We start from the raw sequence: 21086 nt of genomic DNA on the forward strand, positions 1-21086 counted from the left end.
AGATTTACAATATGACATTGACATTTTCATCTGAAAAAACTCAGAAATCCGCGAATCGGAAGAAAATTCTCATCCATGATAATCAAAGCAAGAACTTGTGGGGGGGGGGGGGGCACATAAAAAAAAAATTGTGTTTCTGAATAAAAACCAAGAAATGTAAGTGAATTGTGGAATGTCAGAATCTTGGAGTGGAATAATCCCAAACGTTTGTTAACTCCAAGCCACACAGATGTGAAACAGTTGTAAAAAACCGTGATTATACAACTAAATATTTGTTTAGTAATTTAATGGATTGGTAAATCTTTGAAAAAATACATAATTGCACGTAATAGTTTTGAGTTTGGAAACTAATCACAACAAATTTCAACAAATTGCCCAATTGCACAGCCTTGAGTGTGTGTACATCATGAATGCTGGAACTTGTTGCTTTTCTGAGAATCTACTGCACCCGCTGGTAACTTTTTTAACAAGTAGCAATAAAAAGTTGATTAGATTAACCCATTAACCCAGATAAATCAGGTTTATCACAGTGGACTGCATTTATTTTGAACATTACTGTACACCAGTGACTGGTCACTTGACAATTACAGGGAAAATTTAAACAAACGCCATGGACGCCCATGAACATGTAACAGTCCTCAAATTATCCTAACATGCATGTTTTTGGGAAAGTGGGAATTTGTGGAGTTCCCTACGAAAACCAAGGAGCATTGGGAGAACATAACACCACACAGGGAAAACAAGAGCGAAGATTCGAACCCAATATCTCAAAACTGTGAGGGAAACATTCTAAAAAATAGGCTAAAGAGGGGCCGCCCATATTCCAGTAGTACATATTTCATTAAAGTAAAATAAATGGGAAAATTCACTAGCCAGATAGAATTGACTATAATCCACAGAGGTTGAAAGATGTGCTTAAGCACAACAACAGTGTTACTCAGGACAGGATTCCGTAGAGCGCCCATGTGGAGGCTACATCCGTACAGAAAACTTAAATGATGTCTCAAATGTGTTCTTATGGTGTCCAAATAATGTCATTGCACATGACCATTCACATCTTAATTTGGATCAGGATGGACTTCATTTTGCACTGACCTGAACCTGGTGGATGTATTTGGGCATCATTTCAGCCACATATTCCCCAAATGCTGTCAGTTGGTTGTGGGCGACTGCATCCTTGGGCCGGATGGTGGCTGTGGAGAATGCATGAAGAGGTAAAAAGATATTCATAAGCGCAAGGCACACATCGACCTCTAACGTCACAGGCAGATTTTTGTAAATATGCAATTGTTACTGTGAATTAATAATTGGGAGTTCCATTTAAAAATACTCTATTGTGTAAGACTATATTGACCCCAAAGAACAGCCTTTTTTGGGGTTCGTACACTTCAAGAGAATCAAAATTCCATGACTTTTCCATGACTTTCCAGCTACTCAATACAAAATTCCATGACTAATATTGGATTGACTGGTTGATGCAGATTACAGCATTGACATTCCCATTAGAACATTTTTAGGAACAATTTCGAGTTTTTGCAAACTTACAATGAAAATTGAAAAAAATACATTGCTAACCAAACCAAGCCGACTATGAACTGTAAATTTGAAATGTCGCATCCAACTTTCATTTTTTTCAAACCACAATGATATCCCCCTCTGTTTTTCTTGGTGTAAAACTGAATTATTGCTTGCAGAATATCTTTAGCAATGCATGTTGAAAGCTGAATGATGCTACCAACCAGTTTTCAGGTTAATGTTATGAGGTCTCCTATATTAAAAATAGAGAATTGGCTTTTTCTGCACCGTATTGTCTGTGCTTTCATCCTGGATCAGACTGTGCCAAGGTGGAATTTTAACATTATACACCATCTCATCCTGTACTTTCTATTATGGCTTCAGACCGGACTATTTTTAATCAAAAAAGAGAAAATCTCTTCCAGTTTCACCACTTTTTCTTCTATTATTCACATACCCCGACATTCATTAAAGCAACAGCACTTTTTTTTTAATTTTACCATTACTATCGAGAGTAAAAACAAACAGCATGTTTAACAGTGCTTGTAATTGAGTGTACCCCTTTAAGAGCCGAAGGGGGGCGGAGTCAGGTAAACTATCAGGAGACCGTGTGCTTCAGTGTTGGGGGGAAAAAAAAAAAAAAAGTCAGGGTGTGGTTCACCGCGCTGGATTGGTTTTCATGTGGGCTGAGAATGTCTATGTATTTCTACTCGTAACAGATTTTATGCATGCGATTTTTTGTGCTCGACTGCAGATTTGCGAGTGCGATAGCGCCCGTCAAGTCAATGACTGAAAATCCCATGACATTCCTTGACCCAGGCCAAATTATTATTATTTATTTTATTTTTGTTAATCGGACTTTCCAAGACCTGGAAAAGGCAACGTTTCTTCCCATGATAGTCCAGAAATTCCCTGACCCCTACGAACCCTGCTTTTTCATTATTTGAAATGCAGGGGGTCCTTGGTTTACGGGAGCATTCCATTTCAAACGCAGCGACATAAACCAAAACTGTCACAGTGAGCCATTGTACATCACTAATCCAAGTTAAATATCATGGCTGTTTCCCTTATTCATCTTTTTGGAGCTTGGGTGTCATTTTATCCATGCAAATCACCAGCACCTTGGACACCTGTCATCAGATGAGCACTCCTCACTGCCTGCATAAAAGCCTCCGATTTAGGAAACAATCACCAGTGTTTTATTGTGGTACACAGGCCAACGCTCCTACTCTTCTACCCAAGTCACTTGATTTTCTGAAATCATGTTCCACCTTCTGTTGTTCTTCGTCCCCAGTGCTCCCTCTGTGCCCTCAGCCTCGCTGTCTGCTCCAGCGACGACACCAAGCAATCCCACCTGCTCACGTAAATGCTTCCAGTTTGCTTCTTGTCCTGATGGTCCATCCTTTCCCTTGGATATCCTTACCCTGAGCCAACGTTCAATAAACCATTTTAAATCTACTCCCTCCGGTTCAATCTGCTTTTACAGTAAATCTCAACAAAACACTTCTAGAATGCCATCATGGACGCAGCAATACCAAAAGTGTGGAGGGGAGCGCTCACTCTTCAGGATGCAAATAGGCAGACAAGAAAAAACCCTACGCGAGATCATGGAATCTTTGAATACCCTCAGACAAGTATCCTTCCTATCCTAAGAGAGCCACTTAAGCAATGCTTATGGGATTATTCCTCTTGAGCTCACACCCTCTGATTAACCCCACATTCCGTACAAAGGGCCTCACATTCCTCCTCTCGAACCGTACTCTGGGGACCTAGGTTCATGTAGGCAATTTTTATTAAACTGGTCATTAGTCTAGGACCTTCAACCATTTAGTTAGCCCACAGAAAAATCCAACATTGCATTTATTATTAACCTCCTAATAGCAAGAATTGCCATATATGGGTTAACGCACCTTGGCAGAATTCCTCTCTGGTCCTTGCGACAATTCATTCTCGGATGAACTTAAAAGTTCTCAATCGCTCTGTCAAGGAAAGGGAAGCTACTTGGCACCTCCTAGCCCTCACCAAAAGTTCAAGTTCTGTGGTGTAGTACTCTATATATTTCAGACTTCTTGCAAGTATATGTGGTTGGGGCAACACCACTCAGGCATTAGGGATTATCCAAGCAGTTCAAAGAGGAGCTTGCAGGAAGGGACGAACCCACTAGTCTTGAGGAATTACACAAACCAAATTGGACAATCTGCTTCATGAAAGAGTTCGAGATTGGCGAAATAGAAATGTGCATCATAGCACCATGCAGAGCACCATTCATGGGCCCCTCAATCACTTTGCCATACCATGACCCCACCCCCTGTTGCTCCCCCTCCGTCACCTGCTCTTCACCATCCCCCAGACCAGAGTAGGCCTTGCAACTAGGCAAGACCCGTTTTGACCAGTGACTCTGCAATTATGCATTTATTGCGGACAGCCAGATCAAACCTTCAAATCCAAGACAGGGCTCACTACAACCTCAGAGTCTTAGCCTGAGGCAAATGCACACCACACTCCAGGATGACTGATCTTATGTGTATCCTTGGTCCTGCTTGTAACACCTCTATAATCACCCTCATTGACTCCAGGGCAGAGAATAATTTTATTCATTCTCTGTCCATCACTGGTTTGAGTCCATTGTCCCACTCGCATTGTCTTCTCTTGGACGTTCCTCCCTACCACACATCGATCTCTAGAGTTCTGGAGAACTATTGTGACTTATAAATTTAGAATAATGAAATGGCCTCGGTCAAACCAACAAAATATGACAAAGCAGTTGTATTGAGTTTCAGAAAATTTAATAACATATGCGTTAATCTAAGATGACAGTGTGGCGAGCCCTAACGGGACAGGCCGAAAGGAAAAGAAGACGATACAATACAATAAAGAAAATAGAGGTACAATGGCAGTTTAGTTACATGAACCAAGAGGTAACGAAAGAAACGATGTATAGTCATCACACTCTGAACGAATGACCCTGTAGGCGAATGTTATTTCCAGCGATGAAGTAATGAATCCAGAAACGTCCAAAGACGTCAAGCAGAAGGCAGCATGGCGGAAGGAGAGTCGTTACTTGTACAAAGCAGCGGGCGGTTGTAAGAAGCTCCATCTAAAAACCATCCAGTCCATACATAGGCACTACTCAAATTTTCCACAAAGATCCACGTCTGACGACGTTATAGTCCCCTCTTTCAGAACGTTTCACAAAGACCAGCATAAGACGACGTAATAAAGAATGTACATAAAGAAAAATAAAGAACTATAGATACTCATAACACTACGAAAACCTCTCCCCATGACACCTTTGCCTCAGGACCCATGCAGCTGTCCTCCTCTCCAATGGGGGCCCAATTTTATTTTTTGTCATCAACAAAAATACCCCTCTCTACCCATGTTTTGACTTCCGTGGTCTCAACGAAAAATAAAGTCCCTCTGTTGCTCATTGACCCATACTTTCCACTCTCCAACACACAAATATTAACTAAATTGGATCCGTGTAACACGCGTCATCTCATCCAAATTTGAAAGAGGGATGAACGGAAGACTGTCTTCAAATCTCAGAAATTGAGTAACTGGTCATGTCTTTTGGGTTAACCACCACTCTAGCACTTTTCCCAATCTTCATGAATGATGTCCGTGACTTGCTCAACCTGTTTTGTCTTTGTATATCTTGACAAAATCCTCATCTCTCAGTCCCCTGACATACTTCGCCAGCATGTCCACCAAGTCCTTCGGCACCTCCTGGAAAACGACTTTTTTTGTTAAACCAGAGAAGTGTAAATTCCACCTCTCCTCCGTTCACTTCTTAGGATACATCATTGTCAAGGGTCAGTTCCAACTTTACCTTACAGCCGGCTAAGAGCCAAGCCGTTGTCTCCTGTTCTATTCTGTCCGCCCGCATGGGGCTGAAACGATTCCTAGGCTTCGATAATAATCTACCATCGGGTTATCTGTGACTACAGCAAGGTTGCTGTCACCGTCAACAGTCGCACCTCTACCACTTCCCTGTTCTTTTGGATCCCTGCTGCATGCCTTAAGGAACTATCTTGAGACACCCCAATCCTTTCCTGGACTTAAGCGAGGAAGTTGACTCCGCTGACACAGAGACCGGAGCCGTCCTCTCCCAGAGAGAACCTGTCTCAATAATGACAGGCCTATACAGTAAAGCCTCAGTTTTAGAACGTCCCCGTTTTCGAAAAAATCGTTTTTCGAACGAAAATTTTATTTTTTTTGCTTCTGTTTTTTAACAAAAATCAGCACTCGGACACCACTGAAAAACCCTGGAAATAACATATTGCACGTGGGCAGACTAGCTGACCCGTGACGCGCTTTATTGTGAATTCCCACAGCGCCCAAAAAGTTACAGAAATAACATCGTGCGCGGTGCCAGAAACGCGTGCAGCGCAAGCAGCTAACCCACCCTGTACAGGCCTTGTTATTGTCTATTTGAACGCACCCCAAAAAAAAAACAAAAAAAAACAAAAAACAGAAATGACTTAATCTGCATGGCGCAATCAGCGCATTTTTGTTATTCTGTATAACGCAACCTCTGTACACAGACGTGTCCCTGTAGTGACTGTTGTTTGTCCAGAGTGCTGACATCACAGCCATCTGCGCCAAGTGGAACGAAATCCATAATTTTGTCAAACTTCATCACCCCAATAAATCTGAATGTAGCAAAGCACTCCAAAATACTAATGTCGTAATGAGGCACTTCAGAAATGTTCTTAAGAGACTGCAGAAACAAGTGACAGATTTTTTTGTTAAAAGGGGGAAAGTCACCATCCCCGAAGACATTTAATATGTACAGTTGTTGAAGCATTTCTGCATTTTTGTTTTGTTTGTTAACTTGAGTTACGAATGTTTTTGTGCTACTTTTTGTAAAAATAAAAAATAAAAAATTCCCCACCTCATTATCTTTTGTTTAAAGTTTCACTTTTGCACTTTTGTTAATAAAAAAAAAGTTTAGAAGGCTGGGGGCCAAGTCGCTACAGATACGGCAATGCACTCCCAGCCTAGCATACTCTGCAACTAAAGCATATATTTTAAGCAAAAAATAAGTATATGTCCTAAATTATTTTATCTTATAAAGTATTTGAACTATACATGTATTTCTACTATGCAGTTTATTATCAGGAAAAACTTAAAAAAAAAAAAAAAAAAAAAAAAAAAAAAAAAGCTTTAAAAAGAATTTTTTTTTTAGGCTTGAAACGCATTATTTCTTTTTCCATTCATTGCAATGGGAAACAGATTCAGTTTTCGAAACATTCACTTTTTGAACAGTTTTCTGGAACAGATTGTGGTCGAGAACCGATGAATCACTGTACTTTTTTTTTTTTTTGAGAAAGCCCGATAGTCTAAAAATGTTATTGTAATTATCCACTTTCTCATATTATGTTAAAGAGCATGTTTAAGCAGTACTTACGTTTTATCTCAGTGGTGAATCTCTGCAACCTGGTCTGCTGCTGCAGGAGACATGAAGTCCTAGTAACTAGACACATGAGAAGCCAAAGTGAAAAGTTGTCCATCTATTTGGCGCATTCTTGACCAATGTTCCCTCTAATTTTTTACGTGTCTGAGCAAACACACTAAGCCAGTGAGCGCCCCCTTTGACCACTGTGAGCAAAATCGGACGTATGCACTGTGGTCAGATCAGTGTCATTCATTGGAGTTATATGGCTCATTTAAGATTCAGACTACAGCATTTACATTCCACAGAATATTTTTAAGAACAATTTTGTGTTTTTGCAAACTTAAATGAAAATGTCAAACAAAAAAAACACATTGCAAACTAAACAAAGCCAACTATGAACTATAAATTTGAAATGTCGCATCTAACTTTGTTTCATTTTTTTAAACCCACAATGATATCCGTGTCTGTTTACTGAATTATTGCTTGCACAATATCTTTAGCAATGCATGTTGAAAGCTGAATGATGCTTCCAAACAAAAGGTTAATGTTTTGTTGCCTCCAATATTTAAAATACAAAATTAGCTATTTATGCACTGTATTCTGTGTGCTTTCATCCTCGATCAGGCTGTGCCAAGGTGGAATTTTAACATACACCATCTCATCCTGTACTTTCGACTTTGGCTTCAGACCAGACCTTTGTTACTCAAAAAAGAAAAAGATTCTCGTACAGTTTCACCACTTTTTCTTCTATTATTCATATACCCCGAGATTCAATAAAGCAACAGCACTTTTTTTTTTATAGCATTATTAACGAGAGTTAACACAAGCAGCATGTCTAACTCTATGCTTCTACGTTGCCCAGTCTGTGTTGCTATCTTAAGAGCTGGTGGGTGGACGGTGTTTGTAATTATGTGTACCCTTTTAGGAGCAAGAGGGCGGTGAAGTCAGGTCAACTAGCAGCAGACCAGTATGCTTCCATGTTAAAAAAAAAGAAAAAAAAAAAGTTAGGCTGTGGTTCTCTGTGCCAGATTAGTTTTCATGTGCGCTGAGAACGTCTATGTATTTCTATTCGTAACAAATTTTATGTGCGTGATTCTTTGTGCTCGACTGTGCAGATTTGCAAGTGTGATGGCGCCCGTCAAATCACAGTCACTGCAATATACTCACTCTCTCTCCTCTGAACATGTCCAAACCATCGTAATGTGCTCTCTCTAACCTTGTCTCCAAAACATCAAACTTTGGCTGTCCCTCTAATGAGCTCATTTGCGAGAACCTCAGCATCTTCATTTCTCCTATCTCCAGTTCTGCTTCCTGTTTCTTCTTCATAGCCGACCTCACCACTGTTTTATAAACTTTACCCTTCATCCTTGCGGAGACTCTTCTGTCACATAGAACACTAGACACCTTCCACCAACTGTTCCATCCCACTTGGACCCGTTTCTTCACTTCCTTACCAACCTAACCTTTGCCCCGTATTGTTGACCAAGTATTTGAAATCACCCAAACTCGCCAACTCTTCTCCCTGGAGATTCACTCTTCCTCCTCCGCCCCTCTCATTCACCCACATATATTCTGATTTACTTAAGCTAATCGTCATTTCTCTCCTTTCCAGTGCGTACCTCCATTTTTCTAATTGTTGCTCTGCCTGTTCCCTGCAGATCACAATGTCATCTGCGAACATCATGGTCCAACGGGATTCCAGTCTAACTTCATCTGTCAGCCTATCAATTCTACCGCAAACAGGAAGGGGCTCAGTGTGGATCCCTGATGCAGTCCATCCTCCACCTTAAATTCTTCTGACACACCTACGGCACATCTCACTGCTGTTCTGCTGTCCTTATAGATGTCCCGAACTATTCTAACATATTTCTCCACCACACCAGACTTGAGTATACAGTACCACAGTTCTTCTCTTGGTACTGTCATAGGGTTTCTCTAGGTCTAGAAAGATACAATGTATCTGTTCAGTGCCTTTTTAACTTCCCCCTTACTAATCATTGCCACTTCCCGGTCATTCACACTTGCCTCTTCCACTCTACCTTCTCTCTAGTTTTCTTCATTCATTAACTTCTCAAACTACTCTTTCCATCTACTGAGCACACTACTACACATTTCCATCGCTTTCCTTAATCACCCTTACCTGCTGCACATCCTTCCCCTCTCTAACCCTCTGTCCAGCCAATCTGTAGGGATACTTTTCTCCTTCTTTCGTGTCCAACCTGGTGTACATGTCGTCATATGCCTAAGTTCCTGTCACATCTCCTCAGTCCTCTTTGTCCCACTTCTTTGCTAATCTTGGATGACTTCCTGAATTTTGGGGATCCACCACCAAGTCTCCCTCTACTTTCTTCTGTCATCTTTTTCCATTCATCCATCAATTTTCTACCACTTTTCCAGGTCGGGTCACGGAGGAAGTAGCTTCAGCAGGGATACCCAGTCTGTCCAGTGTGCCCAGGGTCTCTTTCTGGTGGAACATGCCCGGAGCACCTCACCAGGGAAGCGTCTGGGAGGTATTCGAATCAGATGCTACAGCCACCTCATCTGCCTCCTCTCAAATGCAGAGGACCAGTGGGTCAGAGAGGGCACGCCACCGAAGCCAACAGAACCACATCATCTACAAAGAGCAGATTTGTGATGCTGAGGCGACCAAACCGGACACACTCTACGCCTGGGCTGCACCGAGAGATTCTGTCCATAAAAGTTGTGAACAAAATCGGTGGCAAAGGGCAGCCTTGGCGGAGGCCAACTCTCACTGGAAACGAGTCCAACTTACTTCCGGCAATGCGGACCAAACTCTGACAATAGTCTACAGGGACCAAAAGGCTCGTATCAGAGGGTTCAGTACCCCATACTCCCGAAGAAACCCCCACAAGACTCCCCGAGGGACACGGTTGAAAACCGTCTCCAAGTCCACAAACTACATTTAGAGTGGTTGGGCATACTCCCATGCACCCTTGAGGATCCTCCCGATAGAGTTGGTCCACTGTTTCGCAGCCAGGACGAAAACCACATTGCTCCTTCTGAATCTGAGATTTGACTTTCCGACGGACCCTCCTCTCCAGTACCCCTGAATAGACCTTACGAGGGTGGATGAGGAGTCTGATCGGACTATGGTTGCACCGACCACCTTAAAGCCACAGCTCCGGTCAGCCGCCTCAGCAATGGAGGGGCGGAACATCGTCCACTCAAACTCAATGTTGCCCGGCTCCTCTGGGACGGCAATAAGTATGCCCATACCTACTTGGCGTCTCTCACTGTGGGCAACTCCAGAGTGGAACAGAGTCCAACCCCTCTCAAGAGGAGTGGTGCCAGATCCCAAGCGGTGCGTAGAGGTGAGTCCAACTATATCCAGTCGGAACTTCTCGACCTCACGCACCAACTCGGGTTCCTTACCTGCCAAAGTGGTGACGTTCCATGGCCCTAGAGCTAGTTTCTGTAGCTGGGAATCAGATTACCAAGGTACCCGCCTATGGCCACAGCCCAGCTCACATCGCACCTGAGCTATATAACCCATCTCACAGGTGGCAAGCCCATGGAAAGGGGAACCCATGTTCCCCTTTTGGGCTGTGCCCAGCCGAGCCCCATGTGGCCCGGCCACCAGGCCTTCGAGCCCCACCTCCAAGCCAGGCTCCAGGGGGGACCCTGGTGACCTGCGTCTGGGCAAGGGAAACCAAGATGCAATTTTTGCACTCGTCATCGGGGTTTTGGAGTCATAGTTCGTCTGGTCGCTCACCTAGGAACTTTTAGCCATGGGTGACCCTACCATGGGCATTAAGCCGCAAACAACTTAGCCCCTAGGACAGGGTTCATACTCAGTCTGACGCCAAAAATTTAAGGGCTTTTTAGGGCAATTCTTAGGGGCCGACACGGAAAAAATTTAGGGCCGACACGAAAAATTTAGGGCCATAGTGGGAAATCAAGAGTAAGAAAAAAGGCTCACCCAATGGTGCCATCGGCTGTTCTTGGTTCAAATGTTCCAGTACCTTAGTACCTGTGACAGTGATCACCTGTCGCCCCTTGTGGTAGTTCTCATTGATATGACCATTGTCAACGTCTTCACATAACAGTATACAGAAAAACAGATTCTAACTACAATTGCAACTATATACACAAATGTCTTCTACTGATGTCTGTCTCAGCACCCCTACTCTCGCTCCTTGAGCCTACCCAGTGCCTCCCCCATTTGCTGCTGCAGAGGTGCCAAAGAGGCTCTCTTGTCCTTTGCTCTGCCTCTGAGTGCATTGGCCTCGGTGATAAACCTCAGCTTCCTCTTTTCTTCTGCCTGCTCACACAGCTTGTCAGCCTTTTCAATAAGCATAGCTATGTCAGTCTCTAGTCTGGCTTTTTTGGCTTTGAGGCTGTCTATCTCTGCCTTAGCTACCTTCCTCTTCTCTGCCTGTTTTGATGCATCCTTCTTCTTTTCCTCTTCTAGATGCTGGACGTAAATACTTCTGGCAGAAGACGCAGCAACCAACAGCTCCCTTGTGATAGGCACCATGTCAGGCCCTTCATATTGCTGGACCACCTTCACTATTTGCCTCCCAGCAATCAGTGACTGCTTACTTAGGTTGTCCTCGGTGACCTCATTGTTTGAAGAGAAGCCTCTTTCCACAGATGCCTGTCCATGGGACAGGAGCAGCAGCTGCTTTATGATGCCCCATAGCTCCTGGAACTGCTGACTTTCCTGCTGATGCAGAGTGGAGTGGAAGAGCGTGTCCAGCCTGTCCTTAGAGATGTTGAAGTCAGAGAAAGCAACCCTAATTTCCTCATCTTCTTGGATCTTTTCACTCAGTCTGGAATACTGGAACAGAATCCTGTCGCAATTGACCCCTCCGTAGAAATTGCGTCATCCGCGTCGCTGACCAATCAGAGGCCAGAGATCTGCATAAACCATGCCCCTTTTTTTGCACCCGCCGTTCCCTCAGACAACGTTGCATGGTCCAGTATAGCTTTTGTTAGTGTTTTATCGCGTATTTGGGTTCTTTAACAATAGATATGGTTAAGAGGTGTAGTCACAGACTTTGTAATAGTGACGACAGGTATCCTGAAAGGCTAGTTGGTGGAGTTCAATTCGTACCCTTTCCAAAACCGAAGACCCAGTACGAAAAATGTCTTCGATGAATCAAATTTTGTGGAAGACCGCATGATCAACCGGAACAGATATGTTTGCACGAAGGTAAGCCCTATATTTGATTTTCAATACATGTCTCATATAAATGAATTAGCAGTTCTTCGCTTGCATAACATAGCTACGTGTGAATGATTGACACACTTGATCTGTGTTGAGGCATATTTTGCGATGATCTTACTGCACAAACGTGTGTCTGTTCGGCGCTCCCGAGCTAAGCTAAACCGGACTTGGTTTGCACGAAGGTATGCCCTATATTTGATTTTCAATACATGTCTCATATAAATGAATTAGCAGTTCTTCGCTTGCATAACATAGCTACGTGTGAATGATTGACAGATTTGATCTGTGTTGAGCGATATTTTGCGATGATCTGACTGCACAAATGTGTCTCTTTGTTGCTGGCTACGGTAAACTGGACTGTGTTTGCACGAAGGTATGCCCTATATTTGATTTTCAATACATGTCTCATATAAATGAATTAGCAGTTCTTTGCATGCATAACAGCTACGTGTGAATGATTGACACTTAATCTGTGTTGAGCGATATTATGCGATGATCTGACTGCACAAACGTGTCTCTGTTGTCGGCTACCGAGCTAAGCTAAACCGGACTAGCGAATCCTAAAAGCCTTCGACGTGCACCGAGACACCAAGACGGAAGGAAGGATGTTTGAGGACACTATAAAGTAGTGATTGTCGTACTCGGTCGGGACTTGCGTAGGTTCGGCACTAATTCAAGAATAATTATTGAGGGGAGCGCGTGACGTTACACAAAGAAAACGAGAGAAACAACTCGTAAATCAAGTCTCGCCTTCTTTTCCTTCATACGGCGGTTCGCAAACGGCTATACAGATACACATACAGATTCTGCACACAAGTGTGATAGGTAACACGAAAATAGGAAACTGTCAATGACGAATTCGTCTTTGGGTTATATTATATTATGTGGCTTCTCGGTCTTCCTCTGACTCCGGAAAGCTCTCGCGCTAATATCAATGGTTTCTCTGTCGATATAACGTAAATACCATTGAAATACCCCTCGCTGAAATACTTGAAGCCTTGCTGTCTGCTTTATAACGATATTTCCCTGTTAGCTAAGAATGCGAGTGAGAAATCAGCTGGTAAATCGGACAGTTTCGCTCTAGTCTTTTCTTGCTGCGCCGCCATTTTTGCTAATTGTTTGTCTGAGGTTAGCACACGTGGGGTGACGTAACTTCAGGAGCCGTGGTTAAGTGCCCTGTATGGAGGGGTCAATTGCTTTCCTCCACCCTTCTGTGATCCACCATGATGTGTAAGGTTTTTTGGAGTTTTTTGTTGTTCTCCTTTTCATCTTTCATGGCAATGTGCCGGGGGTCCATCCATCTTAGTCGGCGGACTAAATTGTATATGATTGGGGGATGGGGCTTTTCTCTCATCTTTACCAGGAAGGTTTGGCAGGTCATTCTAAATTCCTGCTTTAAACGGTAAGTTGCCAGATTTCAGAAGCAGTCTCTCAGAAGCAAAGCCTATGTCTAACTTTCGATAAATCCACCCATTGTGACTTGTCACCCACATGAATCTTGACAAGGCTGGTGAGGAAGGCTGCCTTTTCGTTAAGGACTTCAGGCTTGATGAACTTTTCCATCAGAGTCTTGATGAGGGTGCCCATGTCCTTTGCGATGAAGGGAAGCATAGGCTTGTAAGTCTGGTACAATTTTAAGAATGGTTCCACCAGCCTGGCGCACATGAGAAAGAAGTGAAGCTTGGCAACAAAGATGGGGTCCTGTGCTGCTTTCTGAACAACAGTGAAGGAGCTCTTGGTTGGGCAGGTCACCTTCTTCGTCCTTGCTGTCTCGGAGTAATCTCGCACATGTGGCATCAGGGTGATGGCTCTCTCTTTCACATTAATGTTTTCAAGCCATCTGTGCTTGCAGAACATGAGAGGGAGAGTGTCGGATCCAGTGACTTGTTTAAAGTCCACGCGCCTGGCAGGTACATCGCGAAACAAGTTGTAGAGGCTCGACAGAAAATCTTCCACCCCCCATCCAGCTGCCTGGCAACCGATTCAAAATGCGTTATGGAGGATGTGGAGACCGCAGCTTCCAGTCTGCAGCATACAGCGGGTGGTCATCTTTTCTATTTGTTCTTGAATTGATTTGTACAGCTTCCAATTATCATTGGGGCCATCCATCGAGAGCTGGAGCAGCTTTTGGTGACCGAAGTCACACACGATAGGGTCCAGACGCTCCTGAAGATCAGTTGCTGCTGAATGTTCCAGGAATTCATGATCTACAATAACGACGCAAATGTCTTGGAGAAACACAATTTGGAGCACACAACTGTGGGCGCCAGTAACCTATCCAGACATCATCCACTATCTCGTCTGCTCGACAGGCGCTAATACTGTGGACCAACTAAAGAATAAAAAAGGTCTGGAGGCCTACAATCAATTCATCAATGGTTGGGTTCGTCATGCGGCGGTATCCATTGTAAGTTACCCGTCTCCCCACACTGACACTTAGGTTAGTTTACCGTACAATGCAATTTAAATATGTAATATGTAAATATGTGATTATACTCAGCGTTGTGTTGAATTGTGTTGATTATACCAACGAAAGAGGTGCAGATTATTATTTTCGTTTTTGTTACCGAGAGGGCGAGAGGTTCGAGCGGGACGAGTCCCAAGTGTAGCCCGCACATTTTTCTGCACTTCCACGGCTACATTTTTAACTCAATTCACCAAACAGCTAGCGGTGCGGTAACTCGTTTTTGTAAACGTATTATAACGAAACATAAAACACAGATTTTGGAGACACGCATTGCATTCACACATGAGTATTCTGGTTGGCTGCTAGATCGGCCCTGCTAATACGAGACAGCCACAGTTGTCACCGTATGGTTGATCACTGCTCCGTTTTCTCGCACTGGTTTTTGATCACAGCTGGCAGTCGAAATAAAGACGCTTTACAATGCCCATTTGAGCAGTGCGCCCCATTCACACGCCTTTCTGAAATGATTCCTGCTGAGCTACGTGTTTACGTGAATTCACCAAACCAAGATCGCGCCCGCGTTCTCAGCGGAAGGTGTGTGACTTCAGTAGAAAACAATGTACAAGTTATGACAGATTAATTTTAAAATATCAAAACTTTCTCCAGCCCCACTGTGTATGCAAAGTTTGGTTTGAATGGAGGTATGATTAGGCCGTCAAAAACAAGACCACTTACTGCATCACGTTACACGGCCAAAAAGAACTCCGTATTTACTCCGCAGCAGTGCATTTAAAACCAGTCAACCGTACGAAATATATGATTTGATTACAAAGGCATACACCCAAACGTTGCGCCCACGTAAATCCCGTAATAACCTAATTTTTATTACGGTGTATTGCTAGCATTAGTTATCTCGAAGGTCAAGCCTCTTGACAGGTGGCGGTGACAATAGACCTTAACGTTTCCAAATGGCCCACAGAGACCAAATTTATTGAATGCATTTCGGCTTCAAGACTCCATGATTATTTACGGTTAACTTACTGTTGTAACTGCGTCCGAAAACTCCGCGAACACAACGCACAAGGGACGCAGCCATGTTTATTATAACACTTGGGTACCACGTCATTGGTTATTATTGCTTCTTCTTCTGTTTTATGGCGGTTGGCAAGAAACCCAAAGGTACATTGCCGCCACCTACCGTCATAAACTGATTTCAGCTACAGTAAACCTGTCCCTACTAACTTCCATCCATTCATCCATCCATCCACAATTTTCTCTACTCCCCTGTTCATTCTTGTTGCAATTTTTACCGAGCAATTTCACATTTTTATATTATCGATCAGTTTCTGCGTAGTCGTCCTCAAAGGCCCACTGACATGCCTATAAACATAATAAAATACACATTGCAATGAAAAATACATCCAAAATTATTCACTTCAATGTTTATTCAAAAAATAAATATGAGCGGAGAGTGTGTCATCCATGCGCAAAGTTGTAGAAGTCTCACTCGACATCACAGTTGTAGCCCTATTGCCTGTAACCTCATTTACAGCTGTCACACTGGGACAGTTGCCATTGAGAAGACGCTGTGCCACCTGCAATGGGAGACGAACAACAGAGATTTTCGGATTTTTCAGACGCCCCTTCTGACACGCAAGCTCTTTTCGAAGAAGAGAACATCTCAAAATCGAGTGAAGTGGCCGGGGCCATATTACCCTATCAATTTGAGCGATATTTAGATGGTGTGCGGATCACTTCTAACTAACAATAGAGTCCCCAACATATGACAGTATGCAGCGTACTCAGGACCCATTTGCCCAGACATCGGTGGCCGGTGGAGGGGAGAGCTCCTTTCTCTTCCCTCACGTGGCCAAACCACCTCCCTGCCCGATCCACCTCCGTGACGGCGATGCCAACGCCACGGCCGCGCACATTGACACATGTAGCACCTCTGACTTATATACTTTATGAAGTTATTATGACGCGGATCTTTTGTTACATTCTGAGAGAAGGATGTCGTCAGACGCGGACGGAGCTTTTTATTCATCCTGCTGCTATCAGACAAGTTGTTCCAGTTTGGTGACTATATGTCAAGTTACCTAGTTAGCACGTGTTACACGCCTTGATACTTCTGTTTTATAGTTTTGTGTTATATTGTGTGTGTGATTAGATTGTCTTAAACCCAATACAAGGGCTTTGTTATATGTTGGCAGTTTGACTAAGGAGATTTATTCTAAATTCATACATAAGATATGCTATAAACTGTGAGAAAACCTAATCCCTCCCAACTATTTTTTTAATAGCTCTATACACACGACCTGTCTTTTGGAACCCACAACCTCTTGTCCTTTGCACCTGTGCTATCCATTTTTCATGACAAACCGTGTCTTTTGGAAATGTGTGAAGAGTGAATCCATCCTCCCAAGTGTTTGAGCAATATCCAGCAATACAACAAGACGGCATTTTAGCTAACACGCAGGAAAAAACAGGTTCTTTCCTACCGGTAAAATTGGTATCAACACACGAAGCTACCAGTGTGGGTGTCTATAAAAAACATAATTTCCTGCTTCTTCTCCAAAACGAATGCCTCAAGAAGATTTTCATGGCAGGAATACAAAACTCCATATGTGACGTGTGGTGAAAAAAACAGCTTCCTTTTTTTTCATTAAAAACGTACTAAAACTCATGCTTTATGTGTTGTTGGCTCTTTAAGGTACTCCATAAATCACTACTTTCCAACCGCTTGACCAATAACTGACTGCTACAATAGATGCATGTTATCTTGTTTCTTGCATTAACATTAACTTAACACTTAACATTGGCAACATGAGATCAATATGTGCCCTGCGATTGCCAGGGCGGACGGGTAGGCCACCCGCCCTTCCTCTCGCATGCAACTGAAAAGTATAACAGAGAGATGCAGAGTACAAACAGGTAGAGTCTGCTGCGGGTTGCGTACGGACGCCCAGCTGGTTGACGAGCGGAGCTCTGCCTGGGTGTTGGCTCTCCACCTTCTCGGCATAGGTAAGAGGCTCATATGATGATTTCACGCAATGTCAACTGTATTTTGAGAACTTGCATTTGGTCAAAATAAATATGCTAGTTATTGAGGCTAAATAGCATTTGGGAATGTTGGGCTTTTGTTGAGTGTCGTCTTTGTCTCCTGAGCGCCGACCAGCACCGATCCTTTCAATAAAACACCATGCAATAAATTTTTCACGACGAACCGGGTCTCTTGGAAACTTATGAAGGGTAAATCCTTCCTCCCAAGTGTTCGAGCAGTATGCATCAATGCAACGATTGGCTAACACGAAGTAACAACAAGCTATCTTCTGTCAGATTCCGCTTATCTGCAGGAGTAATCGGGAGAAATGTCCGACTCTCCAGTTAAAGGGTTAAGCTACCCCTTTACTCCAGCCGACTCTAACGCCGTGCATGCTGGAGGACGGAAGCTTCTTAAGTCGGTATCGAGATGAATTCGCCTAGGTGTACTAACTCCCTTTAGTTTTGCAGAGCCAATCCAGTCTGCCTCCACTCGTCCGCCTTGTCGAGTAACCTTTCCGAGTAACAAGGTGACAAAGTGTTCGCTCTGCTTTTACAGCAGCTCCATCTCTTATGAATCGATTGCCCTTGTCATTGACCTGTCATGATCCTGCCGCTTCAGCGCGAGCTGTGCGGGTGTCCGCGCAGGTGCGCTGATTGGAAGGTGCATACCTGCGCCTCATGCAGCCTGATTATGCTATGGATTTATATGACCACGATGACAACTGGCCGGCGCCAGTTCGTATGATCTTCATGTCCCATTCGTGTGCTCCGGTATCCCTGATTGAACCTGTGTGTACCGACCTTCATCCGTTCTCCGACCAACCTTGTAAGCCTGACTCCTTTGATACTTCTGCCTGCGTTGATTGTTCTCCCGTGTACCGACTCCTGCCTGTCCGCTCATCTGCTCTCTTCGCCCGTCGTCCCAACTACCGCTGCTGCACCAGACTGCCTGCTCGATCCCCTACCTCTGCATATAATAAACGTGTCTCTTCTTGAACTACCTTGCGTCTTCCGAGTTCCTGCATTTGGGTCCCACTCTCGTTTACGATGGGACGTGACATGACCTAGCAAATTTAACAATCCTTATTAGGATCGTACGGATTTTGTCTATCTTAAAACGGAGATTATCAATGAGTAACTGATTAAAATGGAATTTTTACGACTAAATGATGTTAATGTCGATGAAGTTCGATCTTTAATGAGGTAGAATGGTAATAATGAGATAACACAATATAAGAATGACAAAGATGGATGAAGATGGAAATTTTAAGAATTTAATACATTGTTCAGATAACATTCATCCTACAGTTATCCCCGCCAGACGTGAGCTAAGGTTGCGATGTTAAGGCAAAATTCAATGTTAATAGAAAATAAATCAATAAAAGTAAAAATTCTTAAAATGATAAAAATTGTTCAGATAACATTCATCCTACAGTTATCCCTGCCAGACGCGAGGTAAGGTTGTGATGTTAAGGAAAAATGTAATGTTAATTGAACATAAATCAATAAAAATGGTTAAAATGATAAAATTGATCGTAAGAAGGATAAGATAAATGATAAAAATAGCAAAAATCAATATAAGTGAATTGAGATTCAAAGCGTCTAAAAGCATCAGAAATTTTTGAGTGAGCCTGTTAGGGTTGATCAAGTATTTTATAGCTCGAAGCCTAATTTAATAATAAGGGTTTTCGGGATTACGGATAAATTGTCAAGCCAACTTGCCCTTCATAGGTAACCACGTAATATCGCTGGTATTATCCTGCCATTACCTTATTATAGTAATTTTACTTGCGCCCAATCTCAAAAAGAGTCGTCAATTTAGGCACTCCAAGTTGCCAATTCCTTCTCCCCGCCAGCTTACCACACGACTATTACACCTATAGAAAGACCTTGTCTCTTTGTCAGCGAAAACTGAACAAAAAGCCCCAAACTTCCGTATCCAAGGTTTTTATAGCTTTTTGGTGGAACATTCTGGAAAATGTTGGCTGAATCTACGCCTAGTAGGAAGGGCCTCCTTTGGTTTGCTCCTATTGGGCACCATTTGCCATTCCTGGCTTGACTTGTCACACCCTTCTTTCGCTTCACTCAATTTTGTCATTCTCCCTTTAATTAATAAATGCAACTTTTAAAAATATAACCACAACTCGCGTTTGGTTTCACCCTAGTTTTGAACAATAGCATAAATGTATCAACATTCTTGTGAATACAATTCTCTCATGAATTCTCAGGCTTGTTTTAGTTGGTTGCTCATCATGTGTTGCCTTGTCTGAGAGAGACAGCCATACACAGGTTATATTCTTTTCACAACTCTGTTTCAAAGAATCTTATTTTTTGCTAAAAGTCCAGTGGAAAAATAGTTGAAATCTATTTCTGCTTGCCGACTTCCCGCGTGGTCATTCGAGTGTGACGGGCTTCCTGTTCAGTTACTTGATGCTGCAACCATCTTGAAAAATGTTAAGTGTGGCTTGACAGCTGCAGCCTGTCACTGTCTTTATATCAGAAATAAGATGTGAATACAAAGATATAACAATAATTGGGTTCTTAAGGTTGCTAACCCCGATATATGTATGTAATACAAAGATGTGAAAAATAATCAGGTTTATATAAGGTTACTGACTTTGGTATACGTATCCAATGCAATGAGAAGCTAAGCGGGTAGGCTACGTTTATCAGAGAGATATTTGCCATGCTGGTGACACAATCGAGTGTAAATTTGTTTGGTGACATCTGGTGTCCAATTTGAGAGTTGGTGGCTCAGTTCAAAACATGAACCTTAAGCCATACACCCTAATTGTTATCAATTCGCTCCATTGCTATTTGTGGTATGGCAACCTATCTGACACTTCCTGCAGGTAAAACTAATAGAAACAAAGGAATTCGCTACTGCCTCCAACGTCACTTCCTGCTTCTTGTCGAAAACAAATCCCTTGAGAGGATTTTCATGGCGGGAGTTACAAAAAGCCATATACATCAAAATTATGTTTTGTGGTGAAAAACATATGGGTCCATACCGGCTGCCATTTTTTCATTCATAACATACTAAAAATCATTCATTTCATGACACTTGACCTTTAACACAATGTGGGATGTTGACATACTCTTATCTCCTCCCTGTTCTAATGAAGACTTTGCATCTTGCACATCTGTGACTCATAAGGAATACTGTAGTTCCTGAAGACAGAAATGTATCTTGTTCTTTGTTCTTGTTACTTTGTTATTCTTTGGACTGAATGTCGTACGAGGGCAGCACCGACTTCTTCTTCTTCTTTTCCTTTCGGCTCGTCCCGTTAGGGGTCTCCACAGCGTGTCATCCTTTTCCATCTAAGGCTATCTCGTGCATCCTCCTCTCTAATACCTACTGTCCTCATGTCCTCCCTCACAACACCGAGTGCTGGAGAAAAAATTATTGTGTTTTTACACAGTTGGCCAATAAAGCCGATTCTGATTGATTGATTGTTCCTTGGCTTTATGACCTATTTTCTGCTCCTCAATGACCTATCAACATGCAAACAGTTGCTCGCACTAAT

The 21086-nt window shown here is 42.9% G+C and overlaps 1 protein-coding gene across 1 annotated transcript in view; it reads right to left on the reverse strand.

Moving 5' to 3' along the window:
* Positions 1-15675, reverse strand: part of ndufs3 (NADH:ubiquinone oxidoreductase core subunit S3) — a 40805-nt gene extending 25130 nt beyond the window's left edge. The window contains exons 1-3 of the mRNA XM_061815724.1: positions 15556-15675; positions 6929-6994; positions 1096-1193 (exon numbers count right to left, since the gene is read on the reverse strand). Of these exons, the coding sequence (XP_061671708.1) occupies positions 1096-1193; positions 6929-6994; positions 15556-15640 (249 nt within the window). The 5' untranslated portion in view covers positions 15641-15675. The remainder of the gene's footprint in view (positions 1-1095; positions 1194-6928; positions 6995-15555) is intronic.
* Positions 15676-21086: the final 5411 nt, after the last annotated feature.

This window comes from Syngnathoides biaculeatus, chromosome 3 (assembly GCF_019802595.1).
Source record: "Syngnathoides biaculeatus isolate LvHL_M chromosome 3, ASM1980259v1, whole genome shotgun sequence".
Classification (NCBI taxonomy): domain Eukaryota; kingdom Metazoa; phylum Chordata; class Actinopteri; order Syngnathiformes; family Syngnathidae; genus Syngnathoides; species Syngnathoides biaculeatus.